Source organism: Thamnophis sirtalis, unplaced genomic scaffold, assembly GCF_051295495.1.
Source record: "Thamnophis sirtalis isolate CommonGarterSnake01/CBP01778 unplaced genomic scaffold, rThaSir2_p1.2 scaffold_7, whole genome shotgun sequence".
Classification (NCBI taxonomy): domain Eukaryota; kingdom Metazoa; phylum Chordata; class Lepidosauria; order Squamata; family Natricidae; genus Thamnophis; species Thamnophis sirtalis.
Genome location: NW_028261387.1, coordinates 76336116 through 76346560, shown reverse-complemented (window position 1 = coordinate 76346560; position 10445 = coordinate 76336116). Strand labels below are relative to the sequence as shown.

The 10445-nt window shown below is 38.7% G+C and overlaps 1 protein-coding gene across 1 annotated transcript in view; it reads right to left on the bottom strand.

The window, feature by feature from the left end:
* Positions 1–1418: 1418 nt before the first annotated feature.
* Positions 1419–10445, bottom strand: part of SLC9A8 (solute carrier family 9 member A8) — a 54591-nt gene continuing 45564 nt past the window's right edge. Inside the window, exons 15-16 of the mRNA XM_014065476.2 lie at positions 6305–6451; positions 1419–3385 (exon numbers count right to left, since the gene is read on the bottom strand). Coding sequence (XP_013920951.1) covers positions 3278–3385; positions 6305–6451 — 255 coding nt within the window. The 3' untranslated portion in view covers positions 1419–3277. The remainder of the gene's footprint in view (positions 3386–6304; positions 6452–10445) is intronic.

Below are 10445 nucleotides of genomic sequence, written 5' to 3'. Positions count from 1 at the left end.
ATTCAGGAGTAAAATGACTACCTTAAGCCTGGAAGAAGCTTTCATCATGATTTTATTCCTTAAAATACTTGACTTTTCAAAGAACAGACTTTGGCACTATCCACTAATTGAGTGCTAACTCAACAAAGCTTCATATGTGCCCTGAGGTTTTATAAGATGTACTTTTCTCCATTAGATACAGAACAATTTATTTTATAATCTATAGTTAGAAATCGCCTTTACCAAACTGGAGTAGCCCAGATACATTGGAATGACAACTTCCCAGAATCAATACTTGTGGGAGAACTTTGAAAGTTGTAGCCATACACATATGAAAACATGCTTAGGGAAAGCTTGGCCAGGATATTACACTATCTTTATCTTAATCATGAAGGTGCTCACAAACCTATATTATAACAATGGTTATCCTAGAACTCATGAACTGAGTAGTTTAGGAATATCTGACATTGTAATCAACATAAATTTCCAACCTGCTGCCCTCTAGTCCATACCTAGAATATTATGCCCAATTCCAGCTCCACAGTTCAAAATGAACATTAACAAATTTGAATGTGTCCACAGGAAAATAACTAAGGGGGTAAGAGACTTGGAAAGAAAGAGTTCTGAGGAATTATTGGAATTGTTGAGTATATTGTGGAAGAACGTCAGATGTCTTCAGATATCTGAATCTCTGCCATGTACATTATGATCAATATTGTTCAAGAATATATAACAAGAAACCATGGATTTAAATTATAAGGAAACAGATTTCAATTGGAAATCAGAAAGTTTTTCTAACCTTAACAATTGTTCAATAAAAGAATAACTTGCCTCGAAAGACAATGGAAGTGTTTAAATAGAAGGTAGATGGCCATCTGCTTAGAGTGCTTAGTAGTGGTCAGGTGGGCGGACCAAATGCTTTTCGAGTCCCTTCTAACCCTTATATTCTACTATTGTATTGGCTATGTTGATTGGGGATTATGAAAGCTTTAATCCAATATTTTTGCTAGGGGACTGGTTAGGAGTTCTAAATAAGCTTCTTTAATAGAACGCAGATTCCTCTGTGTTAATGCTTCCTTAGAAGTCTACATATGTCTAAATAGTTGGGTAAGCTAAACTGCATTTCTACTATATTTATATAATTTTTAATGACATTCAGAGGTCTATTTACATGATGTTGAATAATTTGACCTTGTCATTTAAGGTAGTTGTCCAAAATACAGTATACACCTCAAAGAGATGGGTGAACTATGCTTGCACACTGGTAATTGAGCAAGCATTCTTCCACAGTTGGATGATAAAGCATCAATTCCTATGCCATCTGCAACCTTCAAGGCTAATTTCACTCTAAATAGTGATAGTAATAGTGTGATCAAGCTTGGGGATTTCAATGCAAAGCAAAGCACTGGTTGTATTAATTACTGACTGTAATTTTACTGTTTTTACCTCAGCTACTGATTTTATTTATGCAGTTTTTTATACAATTTTATGTTGTTCTATAGTTTTTAATTCCTATATGCCCAGTCATGAATTTATATGGGGAATCATATAAACTGAAATAATAAATAAGTATATAACTTAATGCCCAACTTGCCTTAATGTTATTTAATACATTGATTTAATGCCAAACTCGCCTAATGTTTCACAATGTGAAATAACAATATGTCCCCACTCTGTAGAGGGGAAAAAAGGAGAAAAGGCATCCTCATTCACTTAGCTTCAGAACAGTCCTGGCATGTATCCCCAGCAGAATCTGGCAGTAAGACAAGTTGTCCTTTGGGACCTATAGAATGACTCGGTTTTACTTCCTCTCTTCACATCTTTTGAATTAAATAATTTTCTTATGATCTCTTCTTGTCAGCAGTGAAGGGTTGCTTAAAGATCTTAAAATTCATCTGAAGTGCACCTACTGCAGCATTCCTGCTCTCAACATTACACAACGTTACTGAGAACATGTTTGTAAAAGAACGTTTGTGCAAGCTTTATCAATCTGTCATGACAGCATGGCAGAATAAACAAGGCTACAATTAGTTACACGAGGAATATTTAGTTATATTTGTTTTATAGGGCTGACAGGCCACTCCAACCACAACCAACTGAGGCTAGAGGTCTGTCTCAACTCTGTATTCCTTTCTATCTGCAGTGAATCTCGAGACAGTTTTGTGTATGAGGAAAAATCATGTGGAATAAGCTTTCTGAGGCTGTACCAGTTTGGAATATAAATGGGAGTTTCTGTGGTTTGCAAAAAATATCTCAATTTTACTCAGGTGGAAAAAATGCATCATTTCCCCCTCACTTTTAGTGTGATAATATCCCATCGACCAATGTTTTATATTCATGGCAAAGTTCCAGAAATGATCCCCACCCAGCTTTTTAAAAAGGTACAGTCATTGTATGATTTGATGTTTTGCATGAGCACATATGGTTCTGCAAACATCTAAAAAAAAATTAGACAGTATGTAAAGGCCAATCTGGGAATAATAAAAAAAGCAGCTGAATTGTTTCCAGTCTTTGGACTTTCCCAGAAAGGAACTCCTTGCTTATTTGCCTCTTCTATGCTCTGGCTTCAAGACACCCTTCCAGAGTTGTGCTGTGGAGCTGTTCTCAAAGGAAAGCAATGAGAAGGGTTGAAAATTAAGCTTGATAGATTTCAAATAAAGCTTTATTCTGGAACCAAATGATCTGAAGTTATGGTATGGAACTGTGCGTCAAGTTATTTCAAACTTAGAAATAACAAATTGGAACAATCATTTTTAGAAATCCCAAAGGCCAAGGGCCTTTCATTAGATGCTTCTGTCTTCTGTCACTCTGTACCCTGAGTTCATTAAATATTTAAAGAGCAATGTAAAGATAGGCCTTAAATATTCACTTATTTGTTCAGTGTCAATACAAATTCACAGCATTGTCCTTCCAGTACAGGGCCAGTATATTGGCAAAAGTAGAGTAAAGTGCACTAAACTTCTTTTTAAAGCTCTTCTACAGAATTTTCTTTAACGTACATTTACAGCAGAAAATCACAGACAGTGCCACCCATGTTTCTAATTATCTTATTATCCATTAATTATCCCTGTGTACTTGGGATAACTGCTGCCTGAAAAGTGGCCATAGTTTCAAAAGAGTTAAAAAAAACCACATGGCATTAGAGATGATCTTGCATTCCAGCACATGGCACAACTTTATACTGGACAAAGAGTCACTTGACAACAACCTTACCAAGTTGTACATGGTATGCGTGTGAGTGTCTGCCTTAAAATTAAAGTTGGAGATGTCAGCAGAAGCACCCACACCCAACAGCCTGCTACAGCAACTCCTGCTCATCATCTTCTGATCCAGAAGGTCCTTGTCGTACCTCCTCATACCATTTGTTGGTCAGGCTTTTCATCTGTATGCGCCCATGATGTAGGTCCTGTGGTAAAGGGAAGATGCAGCCGCTTTAGAAAGTTAGAATTGCAGTCTTAATTTTTTTTAGCAAAAATGTTTAAAAATATGTCCACCAAATGTTGGAAATGTAATAAAAAACCGGCCACCTATTATCACCTGTGGTAGACATGCCCAAAAGCAAAAAAATGTTAGGTGAAAATGCATACTTGCTTAGAAAAAATGTTAAGACAGCATATAGATTTTTAAGACAGAACTGTATACCGTGTACCGGCTCTGGGAAGTCGGGGGGGGGGGAGGGAGGTGGGGTGTTTGGGGGGAGGGTAGGGGGGGGGGACATATACTATATGTTAGATTTCAACGTAATGTGATTTCACATATATACTGTTTCTCTTTAATTTCTCCGTAAAAATAGGACAAGCTGAATACATTGACATATAGTAGAAATAGACCAAGGGGAGGAGGAGTGGGATAGAAGGAAGAGGGGTAGAGAGGGCGGGAGAGAGGATGGGAGGGAGGGTGAGAAGGAAGGGAGGGAGTGGACTGGGAGAGAGGAGTGGTAGAGGGGGAGGGGAAGTAGGGTAGAGGGGAATGATGGAGGGAAGATAGTAAGTTGGAGGGGGGTGGAAGAAGAGGTGTATGGAGAGCGGAAGAGGTATATTGGGTTTCTATTTGAGTTTTAGTTTGAGTCTTATTTTATTTATATTTCTGGGGGTATTGTTGACAAGAGGAACTGCTGTGATTATTGTTTAATGTTGTATGGCCCCGGTTATGCACAGTATATATGTGACTGTATGAAAATGAAAAATGGAAAATAAAAACATTAATTTTCATAAGAAAAAAAAAGAAAGTTAGAATTGCAGTCTTATTTTTTTTTAGCAAAAATGTTTAAAAATATGTCCACCAAATGTTGGAAATGTAATAAAAAACCGGCCACCTATTATCACCTGTGGTGGACATGCCCAAAAGCAAAAAAATGTTAGGTGAAAATGCATACTTGCTTAGAAAAAATGTTAAGACAGCATATAGATTTTTAAGACAGAACTGTTTTTGTTAGGCATACCACCAGAAAAATATGGTAAAGGGAATGTATATTTGATATTACATGTTTTAACAGCAGCAAGAATTGTATTTGCATAACACTGGAAAAGCAAGGAAACACCTACGGAAGAAGATATAATTAAAAAAAATATTGGACTGTGCAGAAATGGACAGATTAACACTGAAGATAAAAGAAAAAGAAGACAGAATATCTTTGAACTTGGGACTTGTTTTATCAATGGTTGGAAAACAAGGGTAGAAATTAGGAATTTAAGAAGTATTACTATGTAAACGAATTGACCCAGACAGTACGCTATTCGTTAAGCACAAACTGTATATAGAGGAAACAAATAAAAAATATAAAAAAGAAAGTTAGAATTGCACTTCTCCATCTTCTTGTGCATAAGGCAGTACAACTTCAATTCTGCTGTATGCATGGAATTAAATAGATCTGATATGCTAGGTTTAAAGGAAGAAAAAAAATGCTACAAGACAGTACTATGATAACATTAAAATGGATAGATAATGAATTCCACTGAAAAACCTCAGGTCTTTCTCTTTCCATGTATATTTTGAAGCAGGAAGCTACAGAGAAGGAAAAAAATAGAAAAGCGTCTTGTTTGAAAATGTGAAATGGTAAGACAAGTCCTTTAGAAGTATGTGACTCTGAACATTACTTGCTTGGTTTCCTAGTATGCATAACTAAGGTTTTGTCCTTTTGTTACAGCAAGGTTACTTGCATACGCTCCCTGCAAGGTAGCTTAAAAGGATAGGAATAAAGCACATGGTTTGTTTCATGCACACAATATGTACATATTGTAGTTCAGACTTTTGGTCAGACTGTTCCAGGTGGGTCAGGATACAACTGAAGAAAAAACATTGAGACTCTTCCAGATTTCAGCTAAAACAAATCCAGAGAAGTCACAATGGACAAGCAAGGCAAGGCTGGTGCACCTCTCTCCTCTCCTTCCTATGTTCTGACCATCAATCTCGTTTAGCCTTGCGCTCAACCCTCTGAGCTACCCCTCACTTGAATTCAAGTACAACATGAGGACCACTCATGAAGACCAATTCAAGAACTGGCCAATTTTTTCCCACATCTTCCTTCTTCCTTCCTTCCTCCCTACCAGCATGAAATTGCTAGCTCCTGACACCCATCCACCTAGTACACCTGACTCATCCACCCTACCTCTACTGCAGGGGTGGGTTTCTCACCCCGTTCCAACCGGTTCGGTTGGAACGGGGCCGGCGGCGTCCTCTTGCACGCGCACAGTGCACGCATGCGTACTAGCGTCTGTGCGATGCTCCAGCTGCTCCTGGAGGATCGCGCAGGCGCTGTATGCGTTCTGCGCATGCGTGGAAGCGCAGAACTCATCAAAACCGGGTAAGGAGCGCGGGCGGGTGGGCAGGCGGGACCATCGCCGTTCCCAGAAGTTACTTACTTCTGGGTTCGCCGACCAACCGGTTCGCGGGGACCGCCGCAAACCAGTTGAAACCCACCCCTGCTCTACTGCCTTCTTCCCTGCTGCCAGTCTACACCCACTTGAAAAACATCCCTGCAACAAAATGCTTTTTAAAATCTTGTCTGTTCTTGTTGTTTTCTTTTTTGCTTCCCTTATCAAGATTCCAATCAATTAAAAGTCACAAAGCAAGAAGAGCTCAAGGGAAGGAATATAAGCCAGAAATCTGTCAATAGGCTATGATTACACTAAGCTATGCTTAGAACAACTCATGGCAGAGGTTGCCTGGACTCTAGCCAGTTAAATGAGGTTTCTATAAAGAGAAAGTCAAAATGTTAGTGCAGGAAGTTTGGGTTATTTTAATACAAATAGCAGTCATCGTATTCTTGGATATCAAATTAGATTGAAAATCAATCTGCTATATGATTTCTTTAGGCTGAACCTACCTCTTGGGTGAGCCGTCTGGTAAAGAAAGGATTCAAATATTTGACATCAAGCCACATAAAGCCTTTGAGATCCTGCCGCTTTAAATAATGAGCTTCGTATTCTTCCTCTGTCAGTTCAGATAAGTGTTCAGATTCAATGGTGTTTCCCTGAGAGGAGGTGATTTTAGGAATAAAAAAAAACAATAGTTTTCTTTGATGTTTCTTATACCCTACCATTTTATTTACTGTGTTTACATGTAATTCAACAAAAGTGTCAATAACTTTATAGTTATGATGGAAAAATTAAGAAAGTCATTACAAGAAAAGTAATATTCAATAATTAAGGATCATAAAAGAAAAGAGAAACCTTGACTTGCATTCAACCATTTTAAGAGCCGATTTCTGACTTCCACAGACTTTAAATTTGTGCTGTTTTATTACTTTGGCAGTTCGCATTGCACCAAATGTGATAGAAAAGAAAGCAGCAAAGAACCTGCTAGGAACCAGTATTTCATTAGTCAGGTCATTAACACAAAAATGGCTTGTCTGTTTTGTGACTTTACCTGCCAGCTGCCTTTTGCCTGATCTGAATGTATACCAGCTACCTCAAAACAAAGGATGGTTGAGGAAAACGCCAGCAGAAAATGTCCACATTGCAAAATGACCAACGCTGTAACTGCATTGCAGCACAAAGCAAAAAAGCAGAAACGAGCACAGAGACATCTGTTCCAAAATGATACTAACCTTCTTCTGACAAGCACATGTGATGTCCTAAGTGATGGGGATTTAAATATTTAAAGAGTCTGGTGGAATTACATCTGAGGAGTCTGGCACAAATACACATTTAATATGTAGAAACACTTAAGTGAGCTTTATACAGACTGACATGCTTTCATATTAGTTCCAGAGTAACCCATGATTAATTTAACTGAGATTTAAGACAATATTCCACTAAGTGTGACAAACTCTACTTTTTGTGTGGCATGACAGAGCTCCATTTGATTGACAGCTAAGATAATTGAAGAGACAGAACTCAGCTCTTTATTTTTCCAATCTCTACCATGCAAATCTACAGCAGGGGTGTAAAACTTGATTTCATTGAGGGCTGCATCAAGGTTGTGTTTGATCTTAGGGAGCATGGTCATCTCAACATCACTCAAGGCTCCGTTTTCAGCCACGAAGGCCTCCTATGGTCCTTTGCCAGCAAAAACAGAGCTCAGGGAGGCCATGTGCGGCCCTCCTGAGCTCCCTTTTCATTGGCAGAGGCACCATGGGCCAGTCCGCTATTTCCAGGGCGGCCCCACTGGCCAGTTCTAAGCACCCTGTGAGCCAGATGCGAGCCTTGAGTCTTGAGTTTGACACACCTGACCTAGAGTCATTAGGAAGTTGGGTTTATACTTAGATAACTCTAATTTCTACTGCCAGAATATCAGAGATGCAACATATTCCTTGACTGAGCAAAGCAAGAACTAGCTTCCCCAAAGATGTTTCTTTTTATTTGCGCCTCACTTCCTACAAAACTGAGTGCTCAGAAGCAAAGCAAGGAAAAGAAAAAGGAAAAGAAGAGAGAGAGAGTAAAGAAATCCTAAGACCCCTTTTCAATCATCCTCTCTGCAGGGAATATCTGCCAAATGCCAGGATCTTATTGTTACGATATAAGAAGGATCTCGTTTAGCTGAGCTGAATCTACTGATTTTATTTATAATTCTGTATGTACGGCTATTGCCTTCCCTTGTTTTCCATATACACCTCTTTCACCAATGAATTTCTTTTATATATATATATAGAGAGAGAGAGAGAGAGATTCAGTTTGATTACTATGGAGGTTTAATGGCATGTATAACATTGCACAAGACTCAGGTACTAATGAAATCACATCAGAAGTAAACGCAAGGAGCTCATCCTTTGACCCTGGGAAGGAGTCAGAGAACAAATTAGTTTCATAAGGGTTTTTTTCATTAAAACTTTCCTCTTAAAAATTTCACACTGCCCTGTGCTTCTAAACTGACACTAGATTTGTTATATTCTATGTTTCTGAGCTTTGGGCAAGAAGATCCAAAGCATCTTCTTTTCCATTTGCCTAGAGCTGGGCTGAAGAAATCATGGGTAGAAGATAAGCCCTCCCCATTGGACAGAATAGGCAGTATTCAAGAGTTCTAACTGACTGATGGTTGCCAGTTATTAACTTTTGGGAAACTCTTAGAAAGCAAGGTCTGCCAGGAAGGTTTTTATATGACCCTCTCCTCCCAGTTTGTAAGACTAAGCCATAAACTGTGGTCTATAAGACACAATGGATGGTTTACCCAACATCAGAAACTAACAAGCTATGTAATAACTGTAGATTGTCTGTGAACACTGCAACTGAATGTGTGCATACAACGCTAAATAGTACTGGTTCCACCACAAAACCGCGGACGACAAAATCGCGGTCGACGAAAGCGCGTATGTGACGTCATCACAGCGCAACGAAAAAGATCAAAAAATGTAAAAATAAAGCGAAAACCTTACCCTAATCCCCCCAAACCTAACCCTAAACCTAACCCTAAACCTAACCCTTAACCTAACGAAAAACCTAACGCTAACCCTTAACCTAACGCTAAACGTAACGCTAACGCTCTAAACCTAACCCTAACCCTTAACCTAACCCTAACCCTAACCCTTAACCTAACCCTTAACTTTATGTGAATCGGCTTGCTGTAATTTAATTTTTATTTCAATTTTTCGATCTTTTTCGTCGCGTTGTGATGATGTCACATACGCGATTTCGTCGACCGCGCTTTTGTGGAACGCGGTTTTGATGGGTCACGAATAGTACTATTGATGCTACAGGAATAAGTATGGCTGAGCCTTAGGTCTGCAGGCTGACTCTACTCCTTACTTCATATAGTATAATTGCAGAATTAGAAGCTCTTGTTCCTGTTTTCAATTAACTGTCATTATGCATTTGGCCCATCATAAAATAATGACTACAGATAGTCCTCAATTTATAACTGTTCATTTCTCAATGGTTTGGAGTTATAGCAGCCTTGGAAAAAAGGACTTACAAGTCATCCTTGAAGTTACAATTATCATGCAACCTCCACAATCACCTGATCACAATTCAGGTGCTGGGTGACCACTTGTATTTTCAATGGCTGCAGAATTTTGCAGTCACTGGATCACAATTTGCAATATTCCCAGCTCGCTTCCATTAAACGAAGTCAATCGTGGAAATCAATTCGCTTAACGACTGCTTGATTCACTTAAATACCACATGATTTGTTTAACAACCACAGTAAAATGGTTGCAAAATTGGATCTGGTCTCACAAAAACTTGCTTAATGACTGCATTATTTAGCAACCAAAATCCCAATCCTAATTGCAGTCATAAATCAAGGACTGCGTGTTGCATTAGTTATGCATTAGGAATTCAACTATGCTAATAAACCAAAGCTCAAAGATGTTGAGTTAACTTTAACCATGATTTACCTAGGTTCAAACATCATGAATAATGCTGATACATATAATAATTCTAGTATAATATGCATCTTTGAAGTACAGGTATAGAATTAATTTATGAACAGCAAGTGGCATCAAACATATATTTGTACTTAGTTTAAATGCATTTTCAATACAAAGTCATTTTCCCAGAATGCTCTGAAAATTTTGAGCACTTGGTAAAAAGCAGGACAGTGTTTCAGGTAAGGCTGATTGTTTCACAGAGCTTCTGCTATGCCAAGATAGGGGCTTTAAATAAGTATACCCCCCCCCCTTCCCAACTTCTTAATATAGATATGCATTATTTTTTTCTTATTTGTGACCTGCTTGGCAGTAATTTACATCTGCAGCTTATCAGTGAAGTACACCCTATCATCCTTTTGGAAGATGTGTGACTCACCATCTGTATGTTATCGTCATCCACTTAGATCAGTCCAAATGGCAGCATTGTGTCTGAATTTCAATGGGAAGGTTATTTTACTTAAAGGTAGCGGACTGATCATTACACTGTGCTACGTTCACAACCCGCCTGCTGAAACGGTGCTATGTGTTAGAATAAAGAGAAGCTTCCTGTGCAACAATATTCCGAAGACTCTCGCAGTTCTGTCTCCTTTGCCTCTCCTCTGCCTCAATCTACAGAAAGCAGACTTAACCGAATTGGAGTGCTTCGGATGTACTATGGCTG